Source organism: Muntiacus reevesi, chromosome 5 (assembly GCF_963930625.1).
Source record: "Muntiacus reevesi chromosome 5, mMunRee1.1, whole genome shotgun sequence".
NCBI lineage: Eukaryota > Metazoa > Chordata > Mammalia > Artiodactyla > Cervidae > Muntiacus > Muntiacus reevesi.
Window position 1 is genome coordinate 112,183,505 of NC_089253.1, and position 16,597 is coordinate 112,200,101.

Below are 16,597 nucleotides of genomic sequence, written 5' to 3' on the forward strand. Positions count from 1 at the left end.
GTCCAGCTTAAATCAGATTACCATTCTGGATTTAATCAGCCCTGCTGGGGACAGATTCATGTGGTATAAATATGGGTACTGGAAATGCATCCTGATTAAATGAGGCAGTTCTGGAGAAATGGAAGGTCATAATACATTAGGAAAACAGACCAAAATGTTGTAAGCCAAACATACATGTGGATTGCAGTTGCTATAAACACATTTTACTTATTCTTTGGAGAATTAGAGATCCTACTTAAGAAATATGTAACTCTAAAATTGCTAAAAATGATAAATGAAATGCATTGGTGAATTTATTTTGCTTTTTGTTATTTTGTGATCTTTTCCTTTCTAAATTTTAAACTTTCAAGTTTTGGAATACAGATCTTTAAGTATTGATCCTCCTGATTATGGTTTTTGTTCCCTCTTGCCCTCTGTCCCCTCCTCAACTTTCTTTTTTCTTCCTTCTTTCTTTCCTTCCTTCTCTTCTCTTTTCCTTAAATCTAGTTCCTCCAACAATCAAATCCTCCGGTCTTTCTGAGAGAGTTGTTTTAAAGTACAAGCCCATCCCCTTGCAGTGCATAGCTAACGGCATTCCAAATCCATCTATTACATGGTTGAAAGATGGACAACCTGTCAACACTGCCCAAGGAAATCTCAAAGTAAGTATGAATATTATTATGTCAAAGATGGTAAAGCTATATAAGGAGCTGTCATATTCTCTTTTCTTAACTATGGATTTTCCTGTTGGACAGATTTTGCAGGAAATGCACTAAAATATTGTGTGTTGTCCTTAGGCTTGTTTAGAATTTAGTTTAATGTTTTGACTTGAAAATGGAATTAAAGACTAATAGCTTTAGCAATGATGTTGATTTTTAACATAGTGGTTGTTATTTATATTATCTCAACATACGCCTGTTTTACTTGTTAAAAAAACCAGGGTCCCACAGATGAACAGTTCATTGGTACTAAGTCAGAGTATCTCAAATATGTTCACCTTTGACTAGGATTAAAGTGGAGTTATGACTACATAAGCCTAGGTGAAATATGTCTTGGAAAATATTGTTTAGTTTATAATCTTCAAGATGGCAGAGACCAGTCTCTATGAGTAAGTTCATTTCTGTATCTTTCATACTGAGTATAGTCCCTGGCATATAACTATAATCAGTACATATTTGTTGAATTAAGAGATGGGTAGATGGTAAACCTGAATGATTTAAATGATGCATTTAAAATAATAGATTTTTCCTCTAAGATCAGGTTAATTGACTAAAATGGGCTTACACTTTGCTTGAGGTAAGTTTCAGTAATGAGGGATATGCAAAGTTCTTTTCCTGGCAGAAGTGATGGTATCTGTTCATTTATTATTCCTATTCCAAATCTAGTGGAATTAATCTCACACATTTTGTGCTAACAAAAGATTTAATACATAGCCTTCTAATATAGTGTAGGTAAACAACTGCTTACCTGTGAGACAGATATTTATCATATAATCATACAAAAGTACAATTGGAGACAGGAATGAGTAATTTTAAGAGAGAGTTTAGAGAGGTTTAATAAGAAATACTGCCTTTGAGCATGTGTGGTTTGCAACCCCTGGAGCTTCCCGGGTATAATCTGAAACCACCTTCCTATTCAGAGGGGAGAGAGAGACCTCAGAAAGAGTCACAGCTCTCCAGAGTGGTAGCAGCAGGTTTAATAAGCAAGGGAACTTACTTTCCAGGCTTGTCTTGAATGTCTGTAAGATGAGTACATCTGCTCACCTGCCTACCAAATCTTAAAAGTTTATATAGAGGGCCTAACTAGGTTTAGTTACATATCCGTTCAGATGGTCTCACACCACACTACTATCTCAAGGCTATATCCTTGGGCAGTGTCTGGCACTGGAGAGGCAGATGGAATGCACATTCCAAACACGAGGAGAGGGTCAGGAGCCTCCAAATGCTTGAGTCCAGCTCACAGGTCATGCAGGCGGTCACTTCCTCTCAATGATCTCTTCCAAAAGCATGAGGGTAATTTATGAAGGAAGTCTGTAAGGAGAAATCTGAAGAACACATGGAGTTAATGGAAAAGTTAATAGAAGAGAGCTGAGTAGAATCTTTCAGAGAAGATGTTCATGGGCAAAGAACTTAAAGGGCAGTATGACACCTCTTGAGAACCTGAAAGCAAGCCATTGGCCTAGGGAAGCAAGAGCAAGGGAGAAATGATATTAGAAGAGATCAGAGGATGCTAGAAAGTATTCGAGTCATGTTAATGTTTTTATTTTCACTTTAAAGCATTGGGAGGTTTTTGAATAGTTTTCAGAGAAAAATGACTTGAGCAGGCTTACATTTTCAGTAGTTACCTAGGCCTCTTTAGAGAATGAATTGAAGGAGTCAAGAGTAGATATGTCGGGTGGAGAGGGAGGTGGGAGGGGGGATCGGGATGGGGAATACGTGTAACTCTATGGCTGATTCGTGTCAATGTATGACAAAACCCACTGAAATGTTGTGAAGTAATTGGCCTCCAACTAATAAAATAAAATAAAAAATAAAAAAAAGAGTAGATATGTGGAAATCAGTTGAACTTATTTATTTTAGTCTAGGAGAGAAAAGATAGAAATTTGAACTCATCTACTGGCCACAGAGTTGAAGATACATGGATATATCTGAGAGTTATTTACTGGTTAAATCATTAGAGCTTGATTATAGATTGTTGATAACAGGTGAGGGTGTGGGGAATATCAAGAAAAACTAGTAGGAATCTAATATACACAAGTGCATAGATAATGATGCCATCCAGTGAGAAAGGAGATTTTGGAGGCAGACAAGTTTGAGGGGGGAGAACTATGAGTTTTAGACTTTTTAGGGTTAAGATGATCTTGAAGTAAACTAGTGGAGATGCCTGGTAGACCACTGAATATGTGGTCTTGGAGCTCAAAAGATAGCTGTAGATATTGATACCTTATGATATTTGAAACTCATGGACAGGGATGACTTAATTCAAGGGCAGCATAAAGAGTGAGAAGAAACAGGAGAGAAAACTGATGTAACGCAGAGTCTTAAGAAATTATGGCACTTTTTAAAGGCCATGTGTGAAAGTCCAGAAGTGAATGTAAGTATGTGAATGTGTGCTGGCCATGTTTAGTACAGTATGGCTGGAGAAGAAGTTAAGTGGGAGTGTACATGGCAGCATACAGCGAGATCATCTGGGGTCAGAATGTGGTGAGCCTGGAAGGTTTTGCTGAGCTCCAGTTTCGTTCTGGGCAAAGTGGTGAGCCGTGCATGAGCTTTGAAGGGGGACTGGTAAAAGGATCAAATTTGCGTTTTAGACAAATTATTCTGGCAACAGCATGCAAGGCAGATTAGCAGTTTGGGAGGCTGGAGACACTGGAATATAAATTAAGGAGCTATTATAATCCCACAGTGGCTGTGAGATTGGAGACAAGGGATCTGAGAAACACAGCATGGCCTGATTACTAGGAGAGTCAAAGTGGCCTCTGAAACCCAGGTGACCAGTGCCATTAAACAAGACTGGAAACATGACATGAGAATCAGTTTCAGAAATACGCGGAAAACAGTTATAAGCTTTGTTTTGGAGGTGTTGCATTTCATATGCTGACTTGTCCAGCAGACAGTTGGAAGCTCAGGAGAGAAGTTGAAGCCTGTCCTGTAAATTTAGGAGCCTGCACAGGATTCTTCATCGAAGACATGGGTTTGGATGAAAACTATCAGAGAGCCAAGTTTCCTGTTTATGGGACAGGAGGAGGAAGCAGGTTCTGTAATCTACTAAGAAAGTCAGAGAGTGAAAACTGAGGGAGTACTGTCTCTTCAACTAGCAGAGAGCGGAGTGATTGAAGGAGTAGGAAGTCCACAATGGCAAATGCTACAGTATTAGCTCCCTGCCTAGACTGCTGGGTGCTGGGATTAGAAGTTACTGGTGGGACTTCCCTGGTGGTCCAATGCTTGAGATTTTGCTTTCCAGTGCAGGGGGTTCAGTCTCTAGTTGGGGAGCTATGATCCCGCATACCGCACAGCTGAAAAAAACCAAAACATAAAGCAGAAGCAGTCTCGTAAGACATTCAATAAAGACTTTAAAAAATGGTCCACATCAAAAGAAATCTTAAAAAAAGGAAGTTGCTGCTAACTCCTGAATAATCAGTTTCAAAGTATAACCACAGAATCACGAGTTCCAAAATGATGCAGGCCGGTTGTCGTGTGCTTAAGAGGGAAGTAAGGGAAACCAGACAGGAGGAAATTTATCTGCATTTCCATTACTCATATTTTATAATTTTTATTGTTTTTCTGGCCCCTGTGACCATTTAATCAAAAAAGATTGTTGTTTTAAAGCTACTTATGAAGTGTTATATAAATATAACCATGTTTTTTTTTCAAATAGCTACATTTTCATCACATACCTCATAGTTGCAGTGCTAAAGCGTTTTTGTTCAGTGGACTTTTATGACTATACCAGCAGACTGGCCTTAGGTAACTTTACTTTGTGTTTTCCAATGCATAAGAAAAGCTTTGCACTCAAAATAGTCTGCTTTCTTGTGCATGATGAAGTGATCTGGCTCTAGTTTGTCAAAAGGTAATTAAGATACCAGCATAAGAATATAATTAGATATTATAAACTTAAATGAGTTTGTCTATTCAGCAAATATTTTCAAGTCCACATGTAAAGTACAGAATGCTGCCATCCTTTTTGATCCTGATTAGATACAGTCTTCTGGTCGACTTCTACAAATTGCCAAAGCCCTGATGGAAGATGCTGGCAGATACACGTGCGTGGCTACCAATGCAGCTGGAGAAGCACAGCAGGACATTCAACTGCATGTACATGGTAATGGCACCTCCATGTCTCAACAGAAGAGTATTTCTATGGCCTTTTTAAAAAGCATGTTGGGCCCATTTTTATTGAATTGTAATATAAGAGAAACGAGTGTTTATTTTAGTCTATATGAGAAAAGTATATCATTTACATTATTGTCATCACTCATACTGAAGATCTTCAGTTTTCATGTTGTCAAATAGACATGCTAGAGCTCATAAACAAACACACTACCTTGGGTTTTAATTATTTCAATTCTGTCAGCTGATAGCTTTATACAGACAACTTTTGTTGAAAAACCAGAAGTTGCAGATTTTTTCCTTCGCATTGTCTATGATTGTCTTGCCTGCCTAAAAGACTTGATCCTGTCCTCTTTTGTATTTGTATTCATAATTTCAGGGAGAATTGGAGATGTTAAAAAAGAGGTAGGAATTTCTAAGGGATTAGTTGATGGATTTCACAAAGACCTCAGAGGTTAAAAATGACAAATTAATCTGAGGCCAAAAAATTGCATAAGAATAGGGAGAGAGTGGCTTAAAGATACTCCACGTTGAAGTACTTGAGATATTAATGACTCTCTCTCATTATTAATTTGATAATTCAATTTTGTAATAAAGCTAAGAAGTCAGTAATAGAAGTTTGCAGTAGCTTTCTTATATTCTTGGTTTCTAAGTGCTTCCAAAGTATTATATCCAAGTCTGGTGCTGTATATTAAGAGGGACATTGAAAAATCTATAGGCAAGCAACTGTCATTTTATTATTTCTTTTCTTGTTTAACCAATCCTATAGCTGTTTTTTAAATTAGGATTTGTTTTAATCCCAGGAGTAACACACTCAGCAAGCAAGTCTTTTCTATCCATACAATTGTCATCCAAAAGTATTCAATCCTAAGAAACTCAGCTTTCCAATTGTTTATTATTTTGCTTTTCTATAAAAAATGAGTGTAGATGCTTCCATTTTTCTCAAACATGGAAAAAAGTGTTTCCAAAAGGTGGAGTAAGGGTGCGTGGTCTCCTGGACTGGGAATGAAGTCATGATCACGAGGAGGGGAACATTCTTATGATCCCCTGGGTTTTCCAGGGGAAGTTCTATTATAGAAGGCAGAGGCTCTCCGTAGGTGGTCCTTTTGATGATCAAAGTTTCATAATTCTGGAAGTTCTAATTCTCTAGACCAAACTATGAAATTATATTTAAACCTCAGATACTTGCCAAGTGAGACAGATGTTTCCACAAACAAATGATTCTTTGGGGTCTAATGGCTCAAACATTCATCTGCACGTAATTATTTTCTAGCCAAAATCAACCAAGGTGAAGCACCCAGAAGTATAATATTGTGGTGAAAAACTTTGGACTGGGGCTGCTACACTCTCAAGTATTATCTGGAGGAGAGTGGGCTTAGATGCTAACTTTTTTAAAGCTTAGTTTTCTCATCTGTAAAATGGAAAGGATGAAGATAATACCACAATCAGGGAAGTTGTTCTGAGGAATCAATGCGAGACTAGACATGAAAAATATAGCCTGGTGTCTGGTTCCTAGTCATTATCTGTAAGTAGCAGCTTAATGACTGTTTTGGCCAAACACACATATGGCTTCTGGCCCTTCTCATTACACCAACATTTTAACAAATATATCTAAAGTCCTGCTGTCTTTACTGTTGGCCAGGAACTGTTTTGTGTCTGTATTACTTGTCTGGCTAAAACATTAGTAGAGCACCCTTAATTTTATTATTTGGAAGTATTTGCTTGGCTAAAATATGCTAACACCCACTTAAAATTTTTTTCTATGTTGTTTTTGTGTTTTGTGTAATAGTTCACTTGTGGCCTAGAGGAGACTTGAGAATATTGTAGAGAACTTTTCTCTTTTAAAGGGTAACTTTGTTCAGAGCTCTACTATGCTCTTTTCTTGGTATTGGTGAACTTATTATTCATTGTATTATAATTTTCTTGGTTAGGGAGTATCCAAGGCACATTTGATCAGTTATATATTAATTCAAATTTTACCATGATTTGAAAAAAATGACTTAATATCTCTGAATGATTAAAATAATAGGCAAAATTTAGACCCACAAAACGTTCAGAGGAAGGTGTTTTGATTTTGGCATGATACATGCCTGGAGCTTTTAGAAGAAAGAAAACCAGTAGGTTGAATAGAGTTCTGTCTTCTACTTGGAGTACTTAGTATGCAGACATCTTATTGTTATCACAAAGTATTATTACCTTATTAATTCCTCTTCTACAACAGTGTTCACCTAAATTCAAAATTCCAAGACCATCTCTTTGTGTTAGAAGGGAATAATAGTATTTAGATTTTTATTTAGTTTTTATGTTTAATGAACCAGTACCATTTATTGAAAAGGCTAATCTTTCCCACACTGAATGGCTTGGCACACTTTTTGAAGTCATTTGATTGTACATGTAAGGGTTAAATTTCTCTAAAATCAATTCTGTTCCATTGCCTAATTGTGATTCTTATGCCAGTACCGCTCTGTCTTTTTTCCCCAGCTTTATCAAGATATAATTGATGAATAATATTCTATACATTTGAAGTATACCATGAGATGATTCAATGTATGTATACTTTGTGAAATATTAAAATCAAATTAACACATCCACCATTTTACACAGTTACGATTTTTGTGTGTGTAGTGAGAACATTTAAGATCTACTGCCTTAGCAATACAGTATTTACTAGTAAAATAGTCACCATGGTGTTCATTAGATTCCCAGAACTTGATCTTGTAAATGAAGGGTCGTACCTTTTGACCAGTATCTCCCCATTTCTCCCACCCCCAGCCCCTGGTACCACCATTCTATTCTCAGGTTCTATGAGTTCAACTCTTTTTAAATTCCACATAGAAGTGATATCATATAGTATTTATCTTTCTCTGTCTGGCTTATTTCACTCAGCGTAAGGTCCTATAGTTTCAATGGATTAAAGATCTAAATGTAAGACCAGAAACTAAAACTCCTAGAGGAGAACATAGGCAAAACACTCTCCAACATAAATCACAGCAGGATCCTCTATGACCCACCTCCCAGATTAATGGAAAGAAAAGCAAAAATAAGCAAATGGAACCTAATGAAACTTAAAAGTTTTTGCACAACAAAGGAAACTATAAGCAAGGGAAAAAGACAGTCTTCAGAATGGGAGAAAATAATAGCAAATGAAGCAACAGACAAAGGATTAATCTCAAAAATATACAAGCAACTCCTGAAGCTCAATTCCAGAAAAATAAATGACCCAATCAAAAAATGAGCCAAAGAACTAAGCAGACATTTCTCCAAAGAAGACATACAGATGGCTAACAAACACATGAAAAGATGCTCAACATCACTCATTATCAGAGAAATGCAGATCATTCAGTTTGTTTCAAGTGACAGAATTTCCTGCTTTCTTGTGACTGAGAAGTGTTCCATCTGTCTGTCTGTCTGTCTGTCTGTCTCTCTCTCTCTATATATATAATCACATTATATAATATATACATTAATAATTATATTAATTATATATATTTGTATATTAATAATTATAATGTATATATTAAAATATATAATGTATGACTGTGCATATAATAAACACACAGAATGAGAGAGAGAGAGAAAGGTAGCGTCTTCATTATCCATTCATCTATGGAAACAGATTGTTTCTATGTCTTGGCTGTTGAGAATAATGCTGCAATGAACATGAGAGTTATAGACATCTCTTTGAGATACTGATTTTATTTCCTTCAGATATATAACCAAATGTGGGATTGCTAGACCATATGGTAGTTATGTTTTTAACTTTTTTGAGGAAAGTTCATGCTGTTTTCTAGTGGTCATTACCATTTACATTCCTACTGAAAATGTACAAGTTTCTTTTTTTCCACATTCTCACTAACACTTGTTATTGCTTGTATTTCTTATAATAACCATCCTAACAATTGTGAGGTGATAATTCACTGTGATTTTGATTTACATTTCCCTGACGAGTAGTGATGGTGAGCTCCTTTTCATGTACCTGTTGGCCATTTGTATATCTTCTTTGAAAAACTGTCTATTCAGGTCCTTTGCCCATTATATATTTGTATTATTTATTGTTTGTTGGTGGGGTTTTTTTTTTTTGCTGTTGAGTTCTCTAAGTTTCTTGTATATTTTGATTATTCACCCTTTATTTTATATATGTGGATATGACACCAAAAGCACAAACAATAAAAGCAAAATAAATAAGTGGAAGTACATCAGACTGACAAGCTTCTGCAAAGTAAAGGAACCCATCAGAAAAATGAAAAGCAACCTACAAAATGAAAGAAAATATTTTCAAACCACATATATATATATGTGTGTATATATATATATTTGCATTTATTGTTCATGCTTTTGGTGTCATATCCAAGAAATCATTGCCAAGAACATTGTCAGGGAACTTTGATGTTTTCTTCTAGGAGTTTGTGGTGGAGAAGGCAGTGGCTCCCCACTCCAGGACTCTTGCCTGGAAAATCCCATGGACGGAGGAACCTTGTAGGCTGCAGTCCATGGGGTTGCTAAGAGTCAGACACGACTGAGCGACTTCACTTTCACTTTTCACTTTCATGCATTGGAGAAGGAAATGGCAACCCACTCCAGTGTTCTTGCCTGGAGAATCCCAGGGATGGGGGAGCCTGGTGGGCTGCCGTCTATGGGGTCGCACAGTCGGATATGACTGAAGCGACTTAGCAGCAGCAGCAGGAGTTTGCGGTTTCAGGTCTTACATTTAAGTCTTTAATCCATTTTGAGTTAATTCTTTAGTATAATACTGAATTGAGTACAGTACTTGATTTTCATATGTTAAGCCAACCCTGCCATTCTGGAATAAATTCCTCTTAGTCATGGTGTATATTATGTTTTGCGTGTTCCTGGATTCACCTAACTAGTATTTTCTTGATGATTTTTGTGTCTCTTTTCATAAGGGATATTGATCTATAGTGTCCTTTTATTGACTCTGTCTGGTTCTGTTATCATGTTACACTCACCTCTTAGAATGATTTAAGAAGTGTTTCACTCATTCTCTGCTTTTTTTTGGAAGTTTGTGAAGGACTCAATTTCTTAAATGTTTGGCAGAATTCACTATTAAGCCATTCTCCAGTTTTGTATGTGTGTGAAGGACTTTTATTATTATTATTAATGTAATTTGTTTTTATGTGTCTATTCAGATTTTCAGTTTCTTTTTGAGTCTGTGTCAGTGGTTTGTGTCTTCCCAAGAAATTATCTATTACATCTAGGTTATAACCTAATTGTTGACACAAAGCGGTTTATAATATTACTGTATAGTTATTTGTAATTCTGTAAGGTTGGTAGCAATGACCCTTGCTTCATTCCTGATCATAGTAATTTGGTCTCCTCTCTTTTGTTTTATCTTGGTCAGTTGGGCTAAAATTTTGTCCCTTTTACTGATCTTTCAAAAAAACAGATTTTAGTTTCATTGATTTTCTCTTTCTTTCTATTGTCTGTTTTTGCTCTATTCTTTATTATTTCCTTTATTCTGTCTGCTTTGGGTTTAGTTTACTCTTTTTTGTTATTCTGGTTTCTTTAGGTGGAATGTTAGGTTACTGATTTGAATTTTTAATATAGTTCTTTACAGCTACGAATTTTACTCTAAGTGTTGGTTTATGTGCATCCCATAAGTTTTGGTGTGTTGTATTTTTATTTTAATTTATCTCAGGGTATTATGTAATATCTTATATGATTTTTTCTTTGAGAAACATGTTATTTAGGAGTGTGTTATTTCATTTGTACTTATTTGTGAATTTCCCAACTCTTCTCTTATGATTGATTCATAATTTCATTCTGTTGTGGTTTAAAAACACACCTTGTATGATTTAATCCTTTTAAATGTCCTGAGATTTCTTTTATAGCCTAATATATTTTATTCTTGAAAATATTACATGTGCACTTGAGAAGGATGTTGATTTTGCTATTCTTGTGTGGACTATTCTATGTGTATCTCTTATTTATAGTGTTGTTCAAGTCTTCTATTTTTGATTTTTGTCTAATTGTTATATCCATTATTGAAAGTGGAATATTGATATCTCCACCTATTACTGTTGAATTGTCTTTCTTCTTTTGATTCTGCAGAATTTTGTTCCATGTATCTAGAGACTCCATTGTTTTGTGAATGCGTATGTTACTCAGTTATTTCTGACTCCTTGCAACCCCATGGACAGTATTACTGGAGTGGCTGGCCATTCATTCCCTTCTCCAGGGGATTTTCCCAATGCAGGGATTGAAATCTGGTCTCCTGCACTGCAGGCAGATGCTTGCCTGGAGAATTCCACGGACAGAGGAGCCTGGCAGGCTACAGTCCATGGGATCGCAAAGAGTCAGGCATGGCTGAGTGCTTAACACTTTTCCTTATGGGCTTCCATGGTGGCTCAAATGGTTAAAAAAAAAAAAAAAAAATCTGCCTGCAATGCAGGAGACCTGGGTTCAATCCCTGGGTCAGGAAGATCCCCTGGAGAAGGAATGGCTACCCACTCCAGTATTCTTTCTTTGAGAATTCCAAGGATAAAGGAACCTGGTGGAAAGTTCATGGGTTTGCCAAGAGTCAGATACCACTGAGTAACTGTTATTGAATATGTGATTATAATTGTCACATATTTTGGATAAATTGATACTTTCTGTTATTTAAAAATATCTTACTTGGTTACTACTAACATTTTTCTTTCAAAATCTGTTTTGTTTTGTTTTTTATTGGTGTAGCCTCTCCATATTTATTTGTTTACTGTTTGCATGGTATATCTTTTCCATCCTTTTACTTTCAACCTATTTGTGTCCTTGAATCTAAAGTGGGTCAATTGTAGACAAGATAGTTAGGTTATGTTTTTGTTTTTCTTTTGCTTTTTAAATCCACTTTGCTGGTCTCTTCTGCCTTTTGCTTAGAGTGTTTATATGTTTGCATTTAATGTAATTACTGAGATGCTAGGATTTATGTCTCCCATTTATATGTGTGTTTGTGTTGTTTTTGTGTTCTTCCATTACTACCTTTTTGTAGTAGGTATCTATAAATAGATATTTTCTTGTGTACCATTTTGTTTATCTTATTCCTTCTTTTTCCATATTTTTGAGTTCATTTTTAGTGGTTGCCCTAAGGATTACAATTAGCACCTCAATAATCTTAATACTTTAGATTAATACTAATTTAGTTTCAGTATTATAAAAACTTTGCTCCTATATAGATCCCTTCCCTTTCTTCTCTTTTGTGCTGTTATAGTCATACAAATTACATCTTTATTCATCATGTGCCTATCAATATATGTTTATAATTATTGATTTATGTTATTGTCTTTTAAATCAGGAAGGAGAAAACAGTGTAATATGCAAAATGTACAGTTTTCTGTCTTTACTATTAGTTACCTCTACCAGTGCTCTTTACTTCTTTATATGTATTAAAGTCACTTTTTATGCAACTTGAAGGACTTCCTTTAAGTATTTTTTTTTAGTTCAATGTAATGTTGTCAATCAGTGGACCTTAAAATTGGGAGATTATTGTGGATTATCTAGATGGACCCAGACATGTCATGAAAAGTAGAAAATTAAGGCAGAATTCAGAATGATGAGATGTGAGGTCTTACGAGCGTCCCTGTTATTAGCTTTGTAGATGGAGGAAGGTGTCCACAAGTCAAGGAATATGTATCCTCTTTTAAAAGTTGGAATAGGCAAGGAAACAGGTTTTCCTCTTGAACTCAGCAGAAAGGAAATGTGTCCTTCTGCAACTTTGATTTTAACCCAGTGAAGCCATGTTGATTTCTGACCCACAAATAATACACTTGTGTTGTTTAAACTACCAAGTTTGAAATAATTTGTTATGGAAGGGAAAGGAAACTAATGGTAACTTTCCTGGACAATCTCTGTGAAGTCTGTTTTGATAGCCTTTAAAATGCCTCTGGAAAAGGAGCTGATTTCACTGAGCAAACTTTGGGTCTGGCTAGTTAAAGTCCTATGAGTGGCAATTTCCAGAGAAAGGCCAGAGAGGTCAAACAGTGAGTTTTCTAGGAACGGGGCTTTTAGGTAGCTCCACTCCCCTCCAGTATTTGTGCTTTCACTGTGGCTGCAGAGCTGTTTGTTTTCAAGATGACTGCTGAGGTAGGGAAAGAGTGATGGGAAGAAGTGAGATAAAATGCCGTAAATCTCACTCTCCTTAATTAGATTTAGTTCTTCTTCTTGAATAAACACTTCTTGAATTATTGTAAGCATGTGGTTAATCCCCTGAGTTGTAAGAAAGTTGGTTTTGATAATTTTCCAATGTTCTTTTTTTTTATGGTGGAGTGGATTTTGCGAGTCCTTATTCTGCCATTCTTGCTGACATCTAATCTTTTTTCTGTAAGTTCTCTAGTGGAATGAAAAATAGCCAGTCTGCTTCATGGCTCTTTTCTTTCTTATTCCCACCATATTGTTATATTGCAGCAGTTACATAGCCTGTCAAAGCTGTCAATGATCACTTTAGTCCAGAAGGCTTCAAGTTAGTATTTAAATAACTATTTTGGAGGAATGTGCCATGGACTAATTATTTTTCCTTTCCAGTTGTAAAAGTCAGATAGTCATATTTAAAGGTCTTTTTTTTCTTTTTTTTTTTTCTTTTTTGCTCAAATGCCATATCATAAGTCAGAATGCAGGAGAAAACAGGAACAATCTAAGCATTTCAAACAGGAAGGGTTAATACATTGAGTTAGATGAATACAGATGAACTACAGGTTTGAGGGCCAAGTGACCTCTAAAGTTTGTCTTCAGAAACAACTTCCAAAAAAATAGAAATCTGATCTATAAGGTCATCTACTTTTGAGGACAGACTTTATTTTAAACTTGTCAAAAACCAGGTTTGAATTATATTGTTTATTATTCCTTTTGCTTGCTTGTTTGCTTTGGTGTAGTCTTCTATTACTTCTTTATTCCTGACTTTTTTGGGTTTATTTTTTATTGGTTTTTTTCTAGAATCTGAGTTGAATACTTAGAACATTTATTTTTACCATTTCTTAGTTTTTAATATGTTAATTAGAACTTTAAGATTGCCTTTGAGTAATGTACTGCTTATTGATGGGCCACAGATTTTAGTTTTTAATCAGTCTCATTCTAATTATCTTTTTCTACCCATATACATTTATCTTGATTTCCTCTTTAATAAGGTTTTTCCCCATGTAGAGAACTTTGTATTTTACTACTGAGTTCTGTGATTTTCTTCTTATGATTTTTTAAATTGTTTTATAAATATCTTATTGAGATTTTTTGTGACCTAACATATAGTCTGTTTTGAAAATATTCTGTTGGCATTTGAAAATAATGTGTATTTTTGTTAACAATAAATACACAAATAATGTGTGTATATAAACATATATGTTTGGGTAATTTTAGCTTTCAAATTCTTTATAACTTTATTTTTTGTTTCACTATGTAGTTAATTTCTAAGAAATACTGAAATATACTACTTTTAGATTTTTCAAATTTTCTCTCCTTTTTTATTTACAATTTTGCTTTTTTATTCAATGCATAAAACATTATCATTATAGTGGATTCTTTCTGAATTACAACAGTTCAGTCAGTAGAAAGCATTATTTTTGCCTTGTATACCAGTTTGTCAGAAATTGATATCTCCCTTATTATTGTTATATCTCTGTTCAACTCTTTACTGTCAACATTGTTACAGTTGTTTTGCTTGTACTTTTTAATTAAAAAAAAAAACTGTTAACCCTCAGATAGTCTTAACTATTTCTGTATTGACCAAGAAAATTAACTCATTCACATTTATGCTCTTGATTTACATATTTGATTTTATTTCTACCATCTTGTTTAGTTCTAATCATTTTTCTTATTCCCTTGTCTCCTTTTCCCTTTCTGTTTTTGCTAGGTTAATGGATCAGTTATTTAATTGTATATGGGGTAGAGGTAAGGGGCTCTAGTGCATTGAATAAGTTAAATTTATCAAATCTTTAAAATGTTTTTTATATAAACCCCAAAGTTAACATATACATAGCATCTTTTCCAAATAAGAGAAAACCTCTAGTTTACTTGCAGTTTTGCTTTTCCTCACATCCCTCCTGATTCCTTAAGATAGGATATGTAGGTCTTTGCTATTCCAAGTTGTCATTACTTTTACACTATGCCTCTTAAACTTTTGAATTCCTACTTTATAAATACATGGCTTAGTCACTAGGTCATGTCCAATTCTTGTGACCCCATGGACTGTAGCCTGCCGGCTCCTCTGTCCATGGGATTTCTCAGGCAAGAGTACTGGAGTGGGTTGCCATTTCTTCAGGGGATCTTCCCAACCCAGGGATCTAACCGATGTCTTTTGCATTGCAGGTGGATTTTTTTACCTCTGAGCGACCAGGGATGCCCAACTTTAAAACTAAAGCAGTATTATCTGTGATTATTTAAAGTTGAAAATGTAGTTTTCTGTTTTATTTTACTAACAGTTGTAACTTTTCTATCAAAAAAGACTCTAATAAATAAAAATGATTTTATTTTCTCTGAAATGATTTAAGATAGTACTGTTCTAAGGTAAAGTCGGGCTTCCCTGGTGACTGAGAGGGTAAAGAATCAACCTGCAACACGTGATACTTGGGTTCGATCCCTGGGTTGAGAAGATCCCCTGGAGAAGGGGATGGCAACCCACTCCAGTATTCTTGCCTGGAGAATCCCCATGGACCAAGGAACCTGGTTGGGTATAGTCCATGGGGTCACAAACAGTTGAACATGACTGAGTGACTAAGCACAAGGTAAAGTCAGATATTTTGAGAAATACTGATGTTCTTCACTGAAGAGTTCAAATACCTTAGATTACTTCTTGGTAACCAGTCCATCCTAAAGATCGGTCCTGGGTGTTCATTGGAAGGACTGATGCTGAAGCTGAAGCTCCAATACTTTGGCCACCTCATGCGAAGAGTTGACTCATTGGAAAAGACCCTGAAGCTGGGAGGGATTAGGGGGCAGGAGGAGAAGGGGACGACAGAGGATGAGATGGCTGGATGGCATCACCAACTCAATGGGCATGAGTTTGAGTAAACTCCGGGAGTTGGTGATGGACAGGGAGGCCTGGCGTGCTGCAATTCATGGGGTCGCAAAGAGTTGGACTTGACTGAGCAACCAAACTGAACTGAACTGAAAGGCAGTTTATCATCAGACTTATCAGATTAATTGAAATTAAAAATACTCCCTTAACTTTCTTTTACTACTCTGCTAATGTATGTATCCAAGGCTTTTCGTTTATGGGCATAGAGTAATGGATGATCCAGAAAACCTTTTAAGATCTTTTACATCTTGTTCTTCAATACTATTTAATAGTATCCCTCTGCCCATGGGGATTCTCCAGGCAAGAATACTGGAGTGGGTTGCCATGTCCTCCTCCAGGGGATCTTCCCAACCCAGGGAATGAACCCAGTTCTCCTGCTTGCAGGCAGATTCTTTACCATCTGAGCCACCAGGGAAGCCCCACTTAATAGTGTACCTTAGTTTTATTCCAAATATATCGCTGTATATAAGTGAAAGAAAGGAAGGAGAAAAGAAAGAAATGATAAGTCCCAATGAGGAAACCATTTCAGTTTAATACCCTATTTATGTGTGCTAGTTAGCTTCTTTGGGCTTCTTGCAGAACCACCCAGCCTGGAGGATGCAGGGAAGATGCTGAATGAGACCGTGGTGGTGAACAGCCCCGTACAGCTGGAGTGTAAGGCAGCTGGAAATCCCTCGCCTGGTATGTTTGTTTGCAGACTGTAATTTACCAATGTTTTAAGATTTCTGTAAATTGCTAAATCTGTCTATAAGGATACTATAGTAATTGCTAATGAAGAAAATATTATAGAATA

At 35.8% G+C, this 16,597-nt stretch overlaps 1 protein-coding gene across 6 annotated transcripts in view; it reads left to right on the forward strand.

Moving 5' to 3' along the window:
- The window catches only part of HMCN1 (hemicentin 1), a 517,313-nt gene that overhangs the window by 314,885 nt on the left and 185,831 nt on the right, over window positions 1-16,597 (forward strand). For all 6 annotated transcript variants that reach the window (XR_010663324.1, XR_010663323.1, XM_065936211.1 and 3 more), the window contains 3 exons: window positions 487-641; window positions 4,677-4,800; window positions 16,384-16,485. Coding sequence is in view for 4 of the 6 variants with exons in the window: in XM_065936211.1 (XP_065792283.1) it covers window positions 487-641; window positions 4,677-4,800; window positions 16,384-16,485 (381 nt within the window). In the remaining 2 variants the exon portion in view is untranslated. The remainder of the gene's footprint in view (window positions 1-486; window positions 642-4,676; window positions 4,801-16,383; window positions 16,486-16,597) is intronic.